Consider the following 21,582-nt stretch of genomic DNA (forward strand, 5'->3'; position numbering starts at 1 on the left):
GGCTTCCTCATAGCATGGTAGAGATGTTAGGTAGTTTGATAGTGAAGCAGGTGGGCTGGATTGGGACAGACCCGAAGCACGAGAATCCTGCACCTGCAGCAGCGCACTGTGTCCTCTAGAGATTTGGGACTGCGGGACAGTAAGTTAACTGCATTTCTCAGGAAGATGGCCCAGAGCAGCCACAGAGACCCTGATGGTCTAAGATTTGGTGGTCTACCCTGAGGTGGTTGGGTTATAACCTACAGAGACACAGGAGGCCCACAGTGCCCAGGGAGCAGCACCAGCACAGGGTCACAGGAGGTCGCTCCAAGATTATACTGGACACCCTCTGCCAGTGTAGGTTGGGAGGCGCAGGCTCAGGGCTAGAAAGCTGTATAGTTCATTTCTTAATGATATATTGAGACAAAACCATGCCCCCTTCCATGGAAGGTAAAGAAGTCTTTGAGATATGCTGATACCTCAAGTAAAATATATTCTGGGCACAAATACAAGAACACACATAAACCCACCTAGGGAATGCTTAGTATCTTTTCTTTAAAGAAAAAACTTCATTTAGCTAACTTGATCTCAACACAAATAAGTATGGGACAACTATCAAATTTTTCCATAACATTGGTCAAAACTGAGGTATGGGAGCTGATGCTTTAGGTGAGCCAGGGTGGCATATGGCATGTCTCTGGGCTAGTCATCAGGGGAGAGACCACTGCAGACAAGGGTGAAGTGATGTATATGCTACATTACTCATGGTAGCACTATCCAAAGTGATGCTGGGGACCTCCCTGCTTGGAACAAAAGGTTAGGAAATGTGACTTTTTTTATTTTTTGATAGGAGGGATTGAACCCAGGAGACATTTGATCTCTGAGCTATGTTCCAGCCCTATTTTATTTTTTACTTTGAAACAGGGTCTTACTAAGTTGCTAAAGGATCTCGATACGTTGCTGAGGTTAGCCTCAAGCCTGAAATCCTTCTGTCCCATCCTCCCAAGGACTGGGATGCCAAGCACTCCACGATGCCTGGCCTAAAATGTGTCTTCTTGAAAAGCAAAAGAGAGAATGGAAAAGGCAAAGTGGATAAAGGAATCTGCATCCTGGAGAAATCTCCACTTTTCTTTCTGCAATGAAATTTCTTTTGCGGAAAGCATGTTACTGGAATGCGTTCTTTTTGTAGAGATACTACTCATTCTGGTTTCCTAAATACCCACTGTGTGTACGTGCATGTCTATATTCATACAGACCCAGGCTCGCACGGGCACAGAATTCAACCCTTGGCACATTCCTAGTAGGCAGCTCAAATGGAGCCCTTTCTGCTTCTGATGTTTGTTTTGTCTTTCCTGCTCTCTTAGAGCACTGTGTGAGCACTCCAAAGAACGCTGTGAGTCTGTTCTTGGGATTGTGGGCTTACAGTGGCCTGAAGACACAGATTGCAATCAATTTCCAGAGGAAAATTCAGACAATCAAACCTGCTTAATGCCTGATGAAGATGTGGAAGGTTAATATTTAAATTAATTACAGTGGGGCATGTAACATGGGTGAACACCACATGGACTACATTTTTAAGTCTTTCTGATCTTTTTTTTTCTTTGTTGAGAGGGAGAGGGGAGGTTGTTTCTTTATTTAGTAGCACATCAGGCTGCATAGGTGAGAGGGCCAATGGATTTGATTATACTGAAGAGTTTTTTTTTTCCCCCGGTACTGGGGATGGAGACCAGGGGTATTGTACCTCTGAGCTACACCCCCAGTCCTATTTTATTAGTATTTTTATCTTTTGAAACAGGGTCTCACTGAGTTGTGAAGGGCCTCACTAAGTAGTTGAGGCTGTCCGCAAACTGCGATCCTCTAGTTTCCGCCTCCTGGATTCTGGGATTAAAAGCATGCTCCCATGCCTGGCCTATACTGAAGATTTTAGCACACATTTTTTTTAGATACTGTAATCATTTTAAAAATAAAGAAATTAGTCAGGTGTGATAGCACACACTTGTAATCCCAGTACTTGGGAGGCGGAGACAGGAGGATTACAGGTTTGAGGACAGCCTCAGCAGCTCAACAAGACTCTGTTCCAAACTAAAAAAAATAAAAGAGGCTGAAGATGTAGCCCAGAGGTAGAATACCCTTGGATTTAATCTCCACTACCAAAAAAAAATAAAAAATAATTTAAAAAATAAAAATAAGGGCTGGCCCAAGATGTCCATCCACAGATGAATGAATTACAAAACTATGGGATAGGTACACAATGGAATTTTACTCAACCATAAAAAACACAATTATGTCATTTACAGGTAAATGGATGGAACTGGAGACCTTTATGCTAAGTGAGATTAGTCAGTCACAAAAAATCGGAAATCAGATGCTCTCCCTAATATGCAGGAGCTAGGGAGAAAATGGGTCATAGGAGGAACTCTAGACAAAGAAGGAGATACTATAGATGAGCAAATAAGGTGACCTAACTGAGGGGGATGGGAGAGTGGAATAGGGGAGTACATGATGTACTTTAACAAACATATCAAAGTCATAGAAACTGGGTAAGGGCTAATCGGGCGATGTGTGCATGTATGCCTATACCATCTTGAACTCTACTAAGATGTATTACTACAATGCACCAATAACAAAAATTAAAAAAAAAATAAGAGCTGGTGCATAGTTCAGTGGTAGAGTAACTACCTAGCATGTGCATGGTCTTGGGTTCAAGTCCCAGAACCACAAAAAGTAAAAACATAAATAAAACTCAGAAATGGGTTTAATGTTCCCGCTGTGTATTGTTTTAACCATACTCAACTCACAGAGCTGATTATATAGGTTTGCTTCTTGTATACTAGGGTCCTGAAAGTAAAGATGAACATTGAGCCTTGGTTCCTTTAAGTATTCAGGGGCCTTGGCATTATAGGATTATTAATATAAAAGTGGAATTGGGGGTTGGTTCATGATGAGGCAATACTGAGAATGTGAAGATGATTTTGACAGCTGAGGGCAGCTGAGTTGTCAGGAATATTGACTCTACCACAGTATTTCCTGCTCTGGCCATTGTTAGGCGATCCATTTAAAAAGATAATTAGTTACTGGAAGGCATAGACACTAAATCACTAATCTGGAGAGAGGATGCCAAAGATGAAGGAGAAAGATGCTGACTAGCAGGCAGAAGAAAACCATGTGAGCTTTAGCCATTTTGCTTTGGGAAGACTACCCCGTCTCCAGCAATAGCCTTCAGCCACATCACACACATAAACAGACAAATTAGCTGAAGTGTTTAGAGTTTCTGTCCACTGAGAGCAATGTTGTTTTTAACAGAATGCTCACCAAGTCACTTCAAGTGCCACTCAGGACGCTGTGTTCTGGCTTCCAGAAGATGCGATGGCCAGGCTGATTGTGATGATGACAGTGATGAAGAAAACTGTGGTATGTATGTGTGCTTAGGGCAAAGAGCTGTGCTAGAAAATATAAACTATTCATTGATGGCAGGAATTAGTGACTAGGGCTGAATACAAATACATTCTTCATCAGTGGAGCATAGATTAATATGTTTTGTCCTGTTAACTCTTTGGTTTTTCCCTAAATTACACTTCCATCTGTAACTGTGGTGTTTATGTATAAACACAAACACAGTTTGCAAAGGGGGAAACAACTCACAAATGTAAGGAATTATTACTATTAAATCACTATTCATTTGTTATTGAGCTTTTGGTCTAGTGTCTTTGCCTTTCTCACCTTACCAAACAGGCATCTAGATACACGAAGACAGAGTTCAGGTTCCAGTGTTCAAAATAATTGGGATTCATTTTCATGCCCTCTCTTATTTTGTCTCTGTCACCAAGAATAAAACTCTTCTTGACGCTTCTGCCATTAAACTCCAAAATCAATAGTGGAAAGGCCAGAAATGCAGTGGTGATCTAAGTGGAGCTAATTCCCGTTTTATTTCTCTGCAAATGTGGGTTCTTGTAAACTCAAAATGTGGTCAAGAATAGAAAATAGGCAATGCTTTTTAATAAACAATATTCTGGGGTAAAGCAAAAATGATTGAAGGGCTATCCAAAGACTAGCCTGGTTATGATTTTTTAGCTTGTCATGCCCCCAAATAAAATTGTCACTTTTTTTCACCAAAGCATATAAGGTAATATATCTTTTAAGATTATTTCATTCTTTTGGCCTTTGAGGTATGAAATATTGCCTTATGCCCCCAAATGGAATTTCTGTAGGAGACATTGCTCTTCTGGTCTAGACAAAATGTCATAAACAATCAACTGAAATCCTATAAATATGAACAAGTGTGTCTTCTGGAAAATTACAGCTGTCAGAATGATGGTATAATGACCAGGGTAATTTTGCTATGGAGTAGCATACAGTATTTTGAGGACTTACTATTATTTGCTTGTTTATGTCTTTCTGTAAGAAAATAAATCAAAATTCATTGGATATAACTTATATAGTGCTTTACTGAGAATGTATCAGAATGCTGTTTACTTAACAACGACTTTGATGGATTATGGTGTTCTGAAATACAATTCAAAATGGATTATCCTAGATTATTCAAAGAGGTTACACGGCACTCTATTGGGGTGGCTAGACCTAAACTTGCAGCAGGGGATTAAATATTCAAGAAATGCAAAAGCTTAGTTTTCTGTATTTCTTGGCAAATAGCTTTACTAAAACTAAAAAGTTTACATTCTGGAATATATTATGCAAAAACAATAAAAATGCTATAGTGTAGTATAGGGTTTGAATGAGCCTAAAATATTAGGTTCCTAGCCGAAAGAAGAGTTTTTTTTTATCAATACTTTAATCACATAATTTAAAAAATAGCAAAATTATAAAATAGTTTAAAGCCGGGCGTGGTGGCGCACGCTTGTAACCCCAGCATTTGGGAGGCTGAGACAGGAGGATCATGGTTCCTGGACAGCCTCAGCTACTAAGTGAGGCCCTTTGCAACTCAGTGAGACTCAGTTTCAAAATAAAGAATAAAAATTAAGGCTGGGGTGGAGCTTGGAGGTAGAATTCCCTGGGTTCCATCCCCAGTAGCACAAAAATAAAGTCTAATGACTATTAAATGTTCACAGTGCTGACAGCACTGTTGGAAGCACTAGTTAAAAATTTAAAAATGAGTAAAAAATTCATATATTTGGAGTGAAATTAATTGTTCTAAAAGCATTCATTTATGAGAAAGTTCTCAGTTTTTCTAATATTTACAAAAGAAATTTTTCACATGTTCTCCTTTGGGACACATGCATGCACTTGCATGGGCTTGTCCAGTGTGCTGAGAGGATACATTATTTACAACTAAATAAGGAAATCGGACTGACAGAGGCCCAACAGAGGACTATCCATAAGTCGCCCAGTTCCTGTTTTCCTGTTTCTGTTTCCATGTGTGCATAGGTCTGCCATCTGGTAAGGTAAACACCAGCTCCAGAGAGACTGGGAAACTGGTTCCAACCCCAAATTTCACATATTTTTGAGTTATTCTAGCCATTGTAGCACTAAAGGCACTTAAATGCTTAGGCTTTACTGAGTAATACAATGATTAATTACTCTCATTATCTGCAGCTCCCTTCCAACTTCTAACAATGCTATTGGGTTTTGCCTGCAAAACAGTTCCTTTAACGCAGTTACAAAATATTGTCTGTGTTAGAAATTAATTCACTTTGTAATTTCTAGCACTTTAGTAGCTAGAAAATATGGTTGCCAAAACACTTAATTTATAAACATACTTAAAACATATGGATTAGAATTCAGCAATGAGCAATAATGCTCTCAAATGTCTTTGATGATAAATTCTTATTGCTGAAGTTGCTTTGATTCTGTGATTCACTGATTCTCGGGGTCTGGGAGAACCAAAGAGAGGGGGTGGTGAGCAGGGTCAGCACTGGGTCCGTAGATGTACTTTCTTGTTTTAAAGGGTGATGGCTTGTCAGTAAATGTACACCATATAGATGAGGCTGTCTATGAAAGTAGCATTGATAAAAATGAGGGTTTTTTTCACCAACATAACATTTTCCAAGCATTGATATCCAAGCAGTGAAGAATAAGGCAAAGATTTAGGCAAAGAAATGAACCAGAATGATGTAAAAAAAAAAAAAAAAAGAAAAAGCTAAGGAAAATAACATAATGTTTGAGCTTTGCTGCCACACTGTAAGTTTGAGCGTATGAGGCTGAGGTTATCTCTTGCCACATTTTGCGTCCGCCATCTAGTGGGCTGTGATGCAGGTCTTCTCAGTAGTGTGATTAAGCGAGATGATAGTTAAGGCAAGTTCTTTATAACTGATGTCATTTTTTGAGCTCTTAGGGCCCCACATATGCTACAAGTGTTCTTCCACTGAACTGCACCCCAGGTCCCTCATTTATTTTGAGATAGAATTTTGCTAAACTGCCCAGGCTAGCCTTTAACTTGTGATCCCCTTGACTCAGACTCCTGAGCTCCTGGGATTACAGGCATGTGCCACCATACCCCAATAAAATAAAACATTTTATTGCATGAACCCAGTATTATAATTAATAATTGAATGATAGTCTATGTAAATGGGCATACCCTATGTGGAGAAAGATTGACAACAATAGAAATTGCTGAGGCTCATGCAGTGTCTTTCTGCTTATCTCCAAACTAAAAATCACTAGGTTTGGTATCTTCTTCAGCTCAAACCAAATAAAACCTTTAAATATAGCCTGTATCATTTCTCACAGTCAAAATTCCCATAGGGCATATTCAAACTTCTGACTATGACATTTGTGGGTTTTACAGCTTGGTTTCAAAATTTTCCAAAAGGCTTTTTTTTGGGGGTCCTTTTAGATTTTTTTAAATAGCATTTGTAGAGCTGACCACACAGAAGGGCTCACCTGGTGTTCTCAGCACTCCAAATAGCCAATCTCTATGCCTTTACATCTCTTTGCTTGTGGATGAGACCATTCTTTGCTCTGTTGCTAGCACAATAGTGATAGTGATTATTTCCAAATATGTGGCGTACACAAAAGTGTACTTTTGGAATGAATCTCTGGTCTCTCTGGAGGGTTTATTTTTCTATACCAAGGGAGAGGCATTTTGCTTTCCTGTAGGTATTTTGCTACTTGATTAACCTTTTTACTTTCTCACGTGATGCCCTGGACAGAGGGCCTGGAAGAGCAGAAAGCATTTTGTGTAGAATTAGACTTGGGTTTAAATCTTGACTTAACACTTGACGTCTGGGTGACTTTTGTCTATTCATTTAACTTCTCTGGGTTTTACCTGTAAGATGTAGAGAAACTCCCTCCTTTTTATCCTTCCTAGCTTGGAATGGTTATAACATGCCCTGTTGGACCCTCAGAAGACAATAACCAAAAACCCAGCTGCCATGGCAATAGGAAATTCAGAAGGGTATTCCCGGGTATTAAAGTTCAGCCCAAGGATCTCATTGCAGGGAGGGAGTCCTCCCTCCCATGGCCTTGCTGACACTGTTTCTGCAGTGGACAGTGAGTGGCCTGGCATGCATGTCCAAGCACGGGCTGGAAAAGTCCTTGGCTCTTACAGTAAATACTTGTATTAGGACAGTGTCTTCTCCTAGAGATAGTGCTTATTTTAGAGTGGATGTTCCTGTCTCCAGGATTTCAGCCATTGAGGAGGGTCCCCATTCTGCAGCCCAAAGCCCTCCCCATTCCCTTACCCTGCCTCTGTCACAGGGCATGAGGCCACCCCATGTTAAAGAGGAAATGAAGATGGCACCTTTAAAGGGACATGGGAACTGGGGAGGTGCTGCAACTCCCTGCTGCAGATGCAGCCGGGCCACTTGCTGCTGCCCTTCCTGCTCAGGCGTGGAGCCCAGCGGAGGCAGGTCCTCTGTGCTGGCCGCAGTGCAGGTGCTAGGCCAGCTGAGCCCTCTGCCACCACACATCTCTCAGAGTTAAGCACACTGGAGAAGGCTCTTCCCCCACTAGACCTGAGCGCTGGTTTCTATAACTCCTATGGTCTGCTCTAAGGTCACCTCCATGCTACCTCTTGGAGAAGACACTGGCCCAGGATGGCTGGATGTGACTGCCCTACCCTCAGCTAGCCCAAGGACACAGACAGAATCCTCAGTCTTTCTTTCTCTGTGTGAGCAGCCCCATTCTGGAGGGCAAGATATATTTTATTCCACACAATTTAGGGGGAGAAGTGAGCCTAATTCCCCCATATTTGCATAACTAAGAGGTTCTTACAGGACATTTGCTTTAAAGGAACTCCCTGTTTTATAATGACAACTTTTTTTTTAGAGAAACCAGTTGCTCTAGTTCAGGGCACCCACCTCTGGCAGGAGAGGTGAGAAAATGAGAGTTTCACAGAGTTGAGAAAATGAGAGCCAGAGTAGCAAAGAAGCCAACAGAATGCCTGGCCCCCTTAGGAGTAGCCATCCTTCCAGTTGACTTAGGATCATGGGGGTTCTAGGATAGGAACATTTGGTGTCTGAAACTGGGAAAATTCTGGGAACAATCAGATGTGCTGACTAGGTGGGCCTTCCCGTTTCCCCGGTGTGCTGGGTGTCCTTCTGATATCAACAATACTTGGTTTTCTAACCTATAGCTGCATAAAATATCCCATCCCATTCATACCTGATTTTAATGGAGTCAAACCTTTCTCCTTGTAGAATGTACATTTAAGACATAATTACACAAAGATATCGTCTTACAAAGTGTCTTCCTTGTGACTAAAGTCTTGACATTTTTATTCTAATTCATTTATGCTCAAAATCACTCCACTCCATCAGAGAAGGAGCAGACCATGCAAATTTTATGATAAAGAGAATGTACAGAAAGATAAATTTATGTTTAATGTTTATTAACATTGAGACTACTCAATATTTATAGCACTCCTAGGAATGGTGTTATTATTATTTTAAAGATATCAAGACTGAGATTCAGAGAATTTAAGTAACTTATTTAAAGTTACATAGCTGGTAACATCTGGAGCCAGGATTGCAATCCAATTGTCTAACTAAAGCTTCTTTCGCTCCTACCCTCATGCATATTTTAAGTTCTTATATTACAAAGGATTGCAACTAAAGACTGGATCCTATTTGGACTTTTCTCTACAGAACTGTGATTTGGAATAATTTATTTTATTTTTTAATCCTTAGTTTTCTCACTTATAAAATGGTGACTGTAATACTGACATTGTGGTATTATGGTAAGAATTAAAACTAATGTCTAGAATATGGATGTACAGTAGATAATAAATGCTATCTCTTATTATCATTAGTAATATTTGTGAGGATACAGATTAGAAGGCCTTATATATATTCACAAAGGCATTGGCTTACCGTCCTTTTTTCAGAAAAAATAATATTATACAGCAGCCCCCTGGGTGTTTCCACTGTCTCCTTATTTTTATTCAATGTCCCCAAATGCACATGAGGCTACTAGGCCCCTCCCTGGATCTAGATTTTTCCAGCCCCCTCATCCAGGGTGATATTGCTGATTTGGGGGAATCTAGATCTGCCTTTGTGAGCTCATTCAAATGTCCTAGTTCTTCCTTCTCTTAGGCAGGCACCGTGTGAATCAGAAGGACTCACAGTTTTCTTTCTTCCTCTAGCAGCAAGGCGTGTGTTTTTTGATGAGGAAGGCAGGCCTGATGCTGGGCAGGCACTGTGGGATATTAGGAACTCTCTCCTAATTTCCTCTGCTCTTTGCTGGAATGAGCACTCCATGATGGGAACTCAGTCACAGAGGGCAGATTTTTGACTCCTTCTCAAGTATTCAGAGGACTCTGCAGATGATGTCTATATCCTCTGCCAGTTGAAAGTTCCAACTAATATCTCTGATGAGTTCCTGGAATAGATGTCTCTGGGCCTAAGACCACTCCAGATGAACAGCCAGTGAAGGATTCTCATTCTTTATTTATTATCCCTTTGCATGGTAAAAACAGTCTAATTTTAGCTCAGTAAAAAACTTCTATTCTGGTGACTTATTTTGATAACTGCTTTGAATAAAAATTTTTAAAAATTTAGATATTTAAAATTTTTCCAAAAAATCAGATTTTCATAATGGGCTCCAAGAAAATGAAATCAATCATTTATAAGATTTCCATGAGTTAATGTACTAAATCAGATGAGAAATAACATTTTGTGGTGTGTGTGTGTGTGTGTGTGTGTGTGTGTGTGTATGTGTGTGATTCTAGGGTAAGCCCAGAGGCATTCTACCTCTAAGTTATACACCCTGCAATCCTCTCCTCTCAGCCTCCCAAGTACTGGGATTACAGGTGTGTGCCACCACGCCCAGCTGAGAAATAACATTTTTAAAGAGAAAATTTTATTTGGTCATTACTTTGCATATTATTCACCTTAAAATAAATAATATTTTCCTGGAAACTAGATGCTTTTTGCTCCTTACATGAAATGAAATTTTGTTTAAAATGAAAATGTGTAGAGAATCTGCTGTGTGCAGACCACTGCTTCCTGACATGCTTTAGCAGACATATAAAAGGCACTGCATTTGCATCAGATAATCATTTTAAAAGTCTGTCTTAAGTATTTGCTATTACATGGGCAAATTGTAGTTCAAGTTAGAGACTTACAGTCCTGATCTTTCCCAAATTATGTTGATTTCTCAATTACTTGATAAAGTTCCCAACTTCATATTTCTTACTACCTTTGTGGTAGTTACTTTTGCATCAGGGTTTTAAACTAGTTTTGTAGGTATTTAGAAGAAACATCTTTGGCTAACCATACAAATCTCTTAATTTATAGACTGAAAATACATCCTAAGATGGCATATCTTTAGACTTCTAGGCCTTGGCATATTTGCTTAAAAGCACGACTAATCATTTTATAGAGAAGTCTTACATGTTGGCAATTTAACTAAAGAAGCAAAAGAAAGAGCTAAAGATGAATGTTAATGTACAGTTGCTTTTTCATTCCCCCTGTTTTTCATTATGTTGATTTTGATCATCAGTTACGAGAGCGGTACTGTATATAGTACACAGTAGACATTACTGTTCGGTTTTTTTCCTTTAAAATCACATCATTCATGGTATACACAGGTGTCAAAATTCTTTAGACAAAAGAAATCATTCCTTTATATTATAGTTTTTCTATGTTGCTCGATCAAATTCTTCAAACTTTTCAACTCTATATCTATTTCAAAGAACCTTTTCTTCTGTCTTCAGGTTGTAAAGAGAGAGACCTTTGGGAGTGTCCATCCAACAAACAGTGTTTGAAGCACTCAGTGATCTGTGATGGGTTTCCAGACTGCCCTGATAGCATGGATGAAAAAAACTGCTGTAAGTGTCAACACAAAATTGCCAACACACTTACATCACAGACTAGAAATCTGGAAACATGTATCAAAAGCTTTTAATTTGCTTAGACCTTTTGACCAAATCTCTATGTGTAAAGATATAGGACAATAAAACATGTATAAAGTATATTCATGGTATTAATCTAACTAAACTAATCTATCTGTAAATTAAAATCTATCTGTAAATAAAAATTTAAATACTTATGAATATCCAAAAACAGTGGGTATATAATGCAACCACAAAATGAAATAATAGACAAATATTAAAATTAAACTATAGAGCAATCTGGGTTCATTATACATCTTTAGGTGATATCTTAGTAAGCTTCTTATTACAGTAACAAAATGCCAGAGGTAATCAACTTAACAGAAGGAAAGATTTATTTTGACTCACAGTTTTAGAAGTGTCAGTCCATGATCCAGTAGACTCATTGCTTGTTGTACCTTTGATGAAACAACATATCATGCAAGAGAGTACAAGCAGAGAAGGTCCGTTCACTTAATGGTTGGATAAGAAAAGAGAGGAAGAAGAAAGGGCTGGCATCCCGGGATCCCCTTCAAGGCATGCCTCAGTGATGGAAAGATCTCCCACGAGGCTCCTCCTCTTAGTGGATCCAACACCTCCCCGTAGTGCTCCAGGCTGGGGACAAACCCTTAAATGAATAGGACTTTGGAGGACAGTTATCCTCACCACATCACTTGAACAAAACAGAATGTATGATGTTATATGCACTGTTCTTCTAATTTTTGAAAATACAAATAGAGAAAGATTAGAAGGTCATACAAAATTTACAATTATAATCACTGAGTGGTGAGATTATTAAATTTTTGTGTTTTAAAAATCATTTTAAACATTTAATAAATAGGCATTATCTTAAGAACCAGAGAAAAATGTCTTTTAAGATACTTTACTTGCAAGTAATGGAAAACTCAGCTCAAATTGACAAACAATGAAAGCATTTATTATTTTACTACTATATGCATAAATGTCTTATTATCATATAAAAGTCAACTGTAGAGTAGATTCTTGAGGCCATATGTAAGAATTCAGCAATGAAAACATTTATTATCTTTATTATATGTATCAAATATGTCTTATTATCATATAAAAGTCAACTGTAGAGTAGATTCTTGAGGCCATATGTAGGAATTCAGCACTTTGATTTTAAGCTGGCTGGTCAGCAGCCAAGAGGACCTGGAGTGCCAAGCTTCCTTGGTCACGTTCAGTAGGGAGAAGAGAAATGTTCCTATCTCTGGAACATCACTAGAGGACTATCTCAGGTCAACTTTGGGCACAGTCACAGCTAACAGGAGCCTTTGCATAGATTAGGAAACACCCATCCTGCAAATAGCTGGATTCCACAAAAGAGCTCCACACAGGGAGAACTAATCAGAAGAACATCCTGTTGGTTCCAGGCTGCCCTGTCCCACACTAGGGCACATGGCTTGGTCGGCAGAATTTGGGCAAAAGCTATCTTGCAAAGTACAACCCACAAAACCATAGGCCAAGGCCTGGATCATGTATCATATGTTTATTTCTGGACTAATAATTGAACTTAGAAAAAAAAATCATTGTAGTCAGAAAAATGCAATGGCTGGCTTAAACTAATCAGGATCCTCTTCTGGAGCTGGGGACAGTGGGTGTGGAACCCTGATAAAAATTGGGTTTCCTTAAAAAGAAGAAAGAAAATGGATACTAAATAGGAAATCTACAAGATTTATTCTAATTTTTAGAAATCCAAAAGAGAACTATGTGTGACTCACAGATTAATTTAATAGTAGATTAAGAAAAAAGTCAGTATAGCCCTTTGTGTGCACAGAGCTTGTTTCTTTCCTCAGTTGGCTTCAGTCTGCTCATCGCTGGTGTCTGCTCGGGCAGATTTTAACCCTGTTCTCCATCCCCCTTGCTATTTCTGCTGCTAAGGCTACCATTTTTTTCCTCCCCAATCTGATTATTCCAACTCTAGAATCTATGTACTTGGAGGCAGTCATTCAGTTTAAATGCTATTTGAATGAGTTGACATCTATTATGTGAGATTTCACAATTTCTGCTATTCTGCCTTAATACGTTTTGGGAGGCGCAGTGGCCACATGTTTTCTCCCTGTGATGGTCCTGCTGGCAAATTAAAATGTGCATGTTAGCAACAGTCACATCCATTTCCTGAACTTCTCAGTCTTCTCGCTTCTTGCTCCCTCTACCAGCATTTTGCCAAAGTGAAGAGCTGGAGTGTGCCAACCACGAGTGTGTGCCAAGAGCCCTGTGGTGTGACGGAGGAGCAGACTGCTCGGACGGTTCAGATGAATGGGATTGTGGTAAGTGCCTTGTTTCTGCCACCTGTCATATGTGTTCTTGCCTGTCAGCCTTTGAAGCTGAATAAATCCTAAATTATTTTATGGATTTTACTAACCAAGTCCATCTATTTTGTTTTACTGTTATAAAAGCTGACAGTGGTGTTTTATGAACGTCACAGCAAATGACCCCGAAGTTACTTCTCTATTTGAGACATTCATATTGTATGTTAAAACTTGGGGGTTTAAATGTTTGTGACCATAAAATTTCTAGCATCAATTTTTCAAGGCCTTTATTACTATCCAGCTTCAATAATGATCAACATCCTGTCATTCTTGAATCCTTTACACCTCTTGAAATAGGATATTAAAGTGGCTTCTCCCCCTACTCTGCTCCTGCTTCACATCCAAATGAGACTTCTATCTAGTTTCTTACATGATCAGGACTTGAAGGTATCACCCACCAATGCCACTGATGTGGCAGTTGATAATCTCTAGTCATGCAGTTCATTCCCTGGCTCCACATTCCTCACTCCATCTCTTCACTGGCTCTCATTTCAGTTCTTTGAATCATGTGGTCAAATCTTCTTATGTGTGTGGTGATCTAGTGCATAGGGTTCAGCAATGATCTGTGGCTGATTAAGCAGAGGCTGCTCTTTTATAAAATAGGAATGAATACATTTACCACATTAATCCTAATTTAGCATTGCATTCCCACACTTGCAATCTCAACTGCTTTCTCTGAAGGAAATGTTATGACTAGTTTGAACTAGCGCCTCATAATTAATGATGCAAATCACCGGGCAAATTCAAAGTAGCAGGAGGGGTAGGAGGGTCTGCCTCCGGCCATCTTCTAACTCATTAAAGTAAAGAACTGCCTGTCTACTTCACTCCAGTCTCAGATATTGGAGATACAGAGAACATTTCTAAAAGTCTTCCATCGCCCTGAGACCTTAGAGCAGGGATTTGCATGTGGTGGGTACTGACCAAGTGGTTCTTCACTAAAATAAATAAGAATGAATGCATGCATTTGAGGCAAAGGCATATAAAGTTATCATTTGGCTTTGTGAGAAGCAATGTTTTTAATTCGTGTTTCCCGCCTTTTCCCCCCAGTGACCCTCCATAAAAATGTGAACTCCTCTTCATTCCTGACTGTTCACAGATCTGCGACAGAACACCATGTGTGTGTGGATGGCTGGCAGGAGACGTTGAGTCAGCTGGCCTGCAGGCAGATGGGTTTAGGGTAAGGTCAGTAGTTTGTAGCACTGATGAATTTCTCAGAGGGCCGACCTCGTGGAACTTGGCAGTAATATTTTCCTTATGAATGCAGAATGAGTTAGTGCTCTCAAACAAAGAGCCCTCCAAAGCCTGGGAAGTATATCAGGTGAGAGGACCTCATTTAATTACAGGCACCTGCTCTGAAGAGTGTGCACTGAAAACCTACTTTGATGAAACCGCCAAGAGTAAATGAAGTAATTGTATTTTAAGTACTTCTGAAATGAAATACTTTTGTTATTTATAAAAGCATTAAGATTATTTCCTCCATGGAATCTGAATGGGAAAAACTTGCAATTTCTCCCCCAAGAGGTTATTGAAAATTCTTTTTTAAAGTAACACACATTTTTTAATAAGTCGAGAAGTAGAACTGGAAGCTGCTGGTATATCTATTTGCCCAAAGTAATATAGGAAATGTAAACCAAGAAATAATTTACCGGTTTTGCATTTTAGTAGAATGAATGTACCCGGGCTTTGATACGAACCAAAGAGATACTTTAAAAGTTAAGAGACCTGCTGTTTTGTGAGGTATTCTTTTTTAGTTCCATTGGGGGACGCAAAGCAATGCTTTTCTGGGTCTTAGAATACATACATATATATACATATATATATATATATATATATATGACTGTGCATACACACACACACACACACACATACACATAAAAGTTTTCTTTACTGCTGAGATATGTGAGATTTTGGAGAAATGTAGAAATGAGAAAAATAAAAGATAAGGGAATTAATAAAATAAGTCTAGAAAAAAATCAGAGTATATGGCTTTTCCTAGAATCCACTGAGAAAACTTGGATCAATTTTACAATTATGAGCCACTCAGTTATGAGATAGCAATGGCCAGAGCAATTTTGCTATTCCAGTTTGAAGAATTATGAGACTCTCAGAATCTTGAGCCTATTTCTCATATGCAAAGACCCATATAATTGGGAAATTGAATAACTGAAGGTAATCTATAATACAAAAAAACTTTCAGCCTTGCCAAGGTATAAAATTATATTTGTTAAGAGCTGCTGAATTAAATTCTATTTTTCACAACTTTTCCATGGCGACTAGGTGAAATGGGATGTGATTGTGATCAGAGACAAATAATAAGGCTTTTGAATGTGCTGATTTTGATTTGTCCTCTCACTGAAGGTCATTGTTAATATGAAAAATTGATTAAATAATAAGATAACCTTATTGAAAGTTTGGAGGGAAAGTCAGAACTAAATTTTTTCCCCCTTATGATTGAACCCATGGGTGTTCTTTTACTGAGCTACACCCAAGCCCTTTTTAAATTTGATGCTCCATCAGAATTTCACTAAAGTATTACAAGCTAATCTCAAAAAAGGGACAATCCTCTCATCTTAGTTTTCTAAAGACTATGGTTATAGGTGTGCACCGTTGTTCCTGGCTTAAGAACTACAAAGATTTTACTGTTAGAAAGGTTTTTTTTTTTTTTTAAGTAAGAAATCTGAATATCTTTTCTAATGCAAATAGATGGGATCTTGTTTTGCCTATTCTACTCTATATTTATGGCTAAGTATTTATAACATAAAATTCACCATTTTAACAACTTTAAATTTTTCATTTCAGCAGCATTTATTATATCCAAAATGTTGTGTAACCATCACAATGATCTAGTTCTAGAACATTCTCATGAGCCTCTAGAACATTCTCATGAGTCTGAAAGGAAACTATGTAGCCATTGGGCAGTCACTCCCAGTTTCACCCTACTCCAGGCCCAGGCAGCCACTAATTTGCTTTTTGTCTCCAAGGATTTGCCTATTCTGAATATTTCAATATAAATGGAAGCAGGCATCATGTAACCTTTTAGTGTACATAATGTTTCCATGCATCCCTGTTATAGCATGCATCGGTGATTCCTTCATATTTATGCCTGTATACTACTTCATTGAATACACATTGAATATAATATCTTTTACTTACCTATTTCGATATTTATGTTGCATTCAATTTTAGCTATTACTTGCATATTGAAGTTTTTAATCCTCCTTTTAATTTCTTGTGCCTTCGGGGTCTTGTTGAGAAAGTTTTTACCTGTGCCTGTGTGAAAGTGTTGGACCTATGCCCTCTTCAAGTAGCTGCAAGGCTGTGGTCTGATTTCCAGGTTTTTGATCCGTCTTGAATTGACTCTTGCACATGGTGAGAAAGTGGGGGTTTATTTTAATTTTTCTGTATATGGTTAACCAGTTTTGTCAACACATTTGTTGAAAAGGCTATATTTTTTCCAATGTATGTTTTTTGCCCCTTTGTAAAAAATCAATTGGCTGTAAGTGTGCGGATTTGTTTCCGAGTCTTCTGTTCTGCTCCATTGATCTATGTGTCCATTTTTGTGCCAATACCATCCTGTTTTTATTACTATGGCTTTGTAGTATGATTTGAAGTCAGGTATTGTGATGCCTCCTGCATGGTTCTTGTTGTGCAACTACTTTGGCTATAATGTGTTTTTTTTTTTTTTTTTGTTCCAAATGAATTTAAGAACTGATTTTTTTATGTTTGTGAGGAATGACATTGGTAATTTAATGGGTATTGTATTGAATCTGTAGATCACTTCGGAGAAAATGACCATTTTGATGATATTTATTCTGTTTATCCAAGAGCATGGAAGATCTTTCTATCTTCTAAGATATTTTTTGATTTTTTTAATGTTTTATACTTTTTTGTAGAGGTTTTTACTTCTTTGGTTAGGTTTATTCCTAAATAATTAATTTTTTTGGAGGGATATCATGAGTACTAGCTTTTTCTGGATTTCGTTTTCAGTGGATTTATGGTTGACATACAGCAAATATTGTGATTTTTAAGATTGATTTTGTATTCAGACATTTTGCTGAATTTATCAGTTCTATAAGCTTTTTGGTTGAGTTTTTTTGGGTCTTATAAGTATAGTGTCATGCCATCTACAAATAGTGATAGTTTTAGTTCTTTTTCTATTTGTAGTACTTTGATTTCCTTTTTTTGCCTATTGCTCTGGCCAGAATCTCAAGTATTATATTAAAGAGAAATGGTGATAATGAGCATCTTTGTCTTGTTTCTGTTTTTAGGGGAAACTTTCCCAGTTTTTTCCCCATTTATTATGATGTTAGCTATGGGCCTATTGTATATTGTCTTTATGATGTTGAGGGTTCCTTCTATAACATTCTCTTCTATTTTATTCTCTGCATAAATGTTCTCTGCATAAATTATTTTCTTCTATTCTATTCTCTGCATAAATGGGTGTTGGGTTTTATTAAATAGATGCTTTTTCAGCATGTATTGAAATGATTATGTGATTTTTGTCTTTGGTTCTGTTTATGTGATGAATTAGATGGATTGATTTTTGTATGTTGAACCAGCCTTGCATCCATGGGATGAGCCAGACTTGGTCATGGTGTATGATTTTCTTGATGTCTTTCAAATGCATGTTGCTTTTATTTTCTTTCAAATGCATGTTGCTCTTATTTTCTTTAGCAGTTTTGGATCTAAGTTCATCAACAACATAGGCATATAGCTTCTTTTCTTGAGCTGTCTTTATGTTATTTTAGTATTAATGTGATATTGGCTTCATAGAATTTATTTGGGAAAGTCCCATTTCTTTCCACTTCATGGAATAGATTGAGGAATGAATATTGGGATTAACTCTCCTATAACGGTTTTGTAAAATTCACTTGAGAAGCCATCTGGTCCTGGGCCTTTGTTTGATGATAGGCTCTATATTACTGCTTCAATCTCTTGATTGCTATTGATTGGTTTAAATTTTCTACATCTTGACTCAATTTTGGAAGTTTGTATGCATCTAGAAATTTGTCAATTTCTTTTAGATTTTTCACTTTGTTAGAGTATATTTTTCATAGTAGTTTCTGATAATCCTCTGGATTTCCATGCTGTCAGTTGTAATATCTTCTTTTTCATCCCTTATTTTAGTAATTTGGATTCTCTCTCTCTCTCTCTCTCTCTATCTCTCTATCTCTCTGTGTGTGTGTGTGTGTGTGTGTGTGTGTGTGTGTGTGTGTGTGTGTGTGTTAAGTTGGTTAGTGGTTTAGTGGTTTATTTATCTTGTTTTTTTTTTCCAAAAAGCCAGCTTTTGGTTTTGTTGATTTTTTAAAAATTCTCTACTTCACTGATTTCTGCTCTGATTTTAATAATTTCCTCTCTTCTCCTGGTTTTGGTTTAGACTCTTCCTGCTTTTTCAAGGGCTTTGAGGTGTGTCATTAGGTTATTTATTTGGTGGTTTTCTGTTACTATGTGAGCACGCAGTGTTAGGAATTTTTCTTTTAATACTGCCTTCAAGGTGTCCCAGAGGTTTTGGTATGTTGTCTTTTTTTTTGTTTATTTCTAGTAATTTCTTAATTTCACCTTATACTTCTTCTATGACTCATTCTTCATTCAGCAGTATGGTGTTCAGTCTTCATGTGTTTATGTGGTTACTCTGGGTCTTCTTATCATTGATTTTTAGTTTCATTTTTTTGTGGTCTGAAAAGACACAGGGAGGATTATGTCACAATTTTGTGATTAGCTAGTGCTCATTTTGTGGCCCAGGATGTGGTCTGTTTTGGAGATGGTTCTATGAGCAGCTGAAAAAAAAATGTGGATTCAGCTGTAGTTGGGTGGAATATTCTGTATGTATCTAATAGATCCATTTGGTTTATGGTGTTTTTTTAGGTCTGAGGCATCTTTACTGATCTTTTATCTAGAAGATCTTTCTAGTGGTGTGAGAGGACTGTTGCAGACTCCAGTTGTTATTGTATTGGGATCTGTGTGTAACATAATGTCATGAAAAATTTGTTTTATGGAAGTAGCCACACCTATGTTTGGGGCATAAATGTTGACTATCATTATTTCCTTTCACTGTATTGTTCCTTTTACCAGTAAACAATGACTTGCTTTGTGTCTTCCCATAAGCCTAGGCTTAAAGTCTAACTTGTCTTATGTCATAGTTGCTACTTTGAGTTCTGTTGGCATGGATTACCTTGCTCCAGCCTTTCACTTTTAGTTTTAAAAAATTCTTTACTCTGCAGTTACTAAAACAGATAAAAGGCTGGAGGTTAACATGTAGTTGTTAAGAGGTATGATCTCATAGTAAGGAATATCACTTCTCACAAGTGCTTATCTGTTTTAGTAATTGTAGGGTAGAAAGTGAAGCCCTCGCAATGTAGGTGCAGCTACAGCACCCAGCTGAAAGGTATCATGGAGTCTAAGGGCTTTCCACTGAAGGGGCAATCCTTTGGGTCATATCTGGTGTACTATGTCTTCTCTACCTCAGTCCAACACCACCTCCCTTGGACGAAAAACAAAACAAGCAACAGCCATAAAAAAAAAAATTCTTTACTCCATTCGCTCCATTCTTTTAACACAGTGAGAAATGAAATTTCAATATTTAAAGTCGAAATAGATGTGGATTTTTAAATTTTAGTTAACTTTATTTCATTGAAGGGCTAGGAAAATGATATAGACATTCACTCAAAAAGCCATAGTTCCTCTTCACCTGGATTAATTGGCAAATAAGTAGTATCAGGTCTTCCACAGAATTGAGCAATAATGTTTTTGTACTTTTTTGGCCACCTCCAAGTTCATACTTTTTGATTTGTATAGGTAGTTTATGTTAAAATCTAGAGAGCAAGCTGGGTCTGAAGTGAAGATAACAGACAAGATAAGTCCAATTCCTGATGGGGGAATGGGTTGCTAAGGAAGCTGCCCTATTACCAGTCTCTAGAGACCAGCACTGCACTGCAAATCCACAATTCTGTCTCTAATGCCTCAAACTAACTCTAAGTAACCTTGCACCTTTAAGTCATTTCCTCCACGTTCATTGTCCTTGAATAGAGTCCATCTGGCCATGGTTGGCCTACACTCCAACTGCTCTAGGAAGGAGAGAGGATAAACTTGCTTTCTTAGCTTCTGGAGTGTTTTGTCCACTCTGCTGGGCTACCTTCATGTTTTCAAGCATATTCTACATCAAAAAATTTAAGTTTAAAAAGCACCCCTCAACTAATTCATAGTAGCCCTCACCTCATCCTTTCATGCTAGACTAGGAATTGTGATGCATGCCAAGGTGAATAATATTATCAGAGTTTGTAATGTCATAGCAAAGAGAAATGGGAAAATAGGGAAGAACACAAAGTTAGGAAAAACATTACTGAATTTTGTGTTGTTGCAAATGATTTAGATTTATAGCAGAGCATATAGTATTCCTGTTAAAATTAAATAAGAAACTAGGTGTGGTGGTGCATGCCTATAATTCCAGTAGTTGGGAAGCTGAGATAGGGAGGTTGCAAGTTCAAAGCCAACCTCAGCAATTTGGCGAGACACCCATTTCAAAAAAATAAATACATAAAAATAAAATAGGGCTGAGTGAAGCCGGGCTTGGTGGCACACGCTTGTAATCCCAGTGCTTGGGAGGCTGAGACAGGAGGATCACTCAGGTTCAAAGCCAGCCTTAGCTACTTAGCAAGGCTCTCAGCAATTTAGTGAGACCCTGTTTCCTAATAAAGTATAAAATAGATCTGGGAGTATAACCCGGAGGTAGAAAAGCCCCTGGGTTCCACAACCCCAGTACCACACACACACACACACACACACACACACACACACACACACACACACAAAACCCAGGGCTGAGGGTATAGCTGAGAATTAGAATACCCCTGAGTTCAATCCACAGTAACCTTTCTAACAAACACATAAATTAAATAAAACATTTAATTCTAAAGTTGACAACACATACTCATTTATTCATTCAGCATTTTTAGAGAACAGTGTTGTGCTAGAGTGTCCAGAGCTAACACCCTCTAACTCCAGGTGGGT

The 21,582-nt window shown here is 38.1% G+C and overlaps 1 protein-coding gene across 1 annotated transcript in view; it reads left to right on the forward strand.

Moving 5' to 3' along the window:
- Nucleotides 1–21,582, forward strand: part of CORIN (corin, serine peptidase) — a gene marked incomplete at both ends in the record, with an annotated part of 277,623 nt that overhangs the window by 215,943 nt on the left and 40,098 nt on the right. Inside the window, 5 exons of the mRNA XM_080697928.1 lie at nucleotides 1,344–1,489; nucleotides 3,283–3,390; nucleotides 11,090–11,203; nucleotides 13,423–13,533; nucleotides 14,623–14,752. Coding sequence (XP_080554054.1) covers nucleotides 1,344–1,489; nucleotides 3,283–3,390; nucleotides 11,090–11,203; nucleotides 13,423–13,533; nucleotides 14,623–14,752 — 609 coding nt within the window. The remainder of the gene's footprint in view (nucleotides 1–1,343; nucleotides 1,490–3,282; nucleotides 3,391–11,089; nucleotides 11,204–13,422; nucleotides 13,534–14,622; nucleotides 14,753–21,582) is intronic.

Source organism: Muscardinus avellanarius (assembly GCF_963383645.1).
Source record: "Muscardinus avellanarius genome assembly, chromosome: 6".
In the NCBI taxonomy this organism is placed as follows: domain Eukaryota; kingdom Metazoa; phylum Chordata; class Mammalia; order Rodentia; family Gliridae; genus Muscardinus; species Muscardinus avellanarius.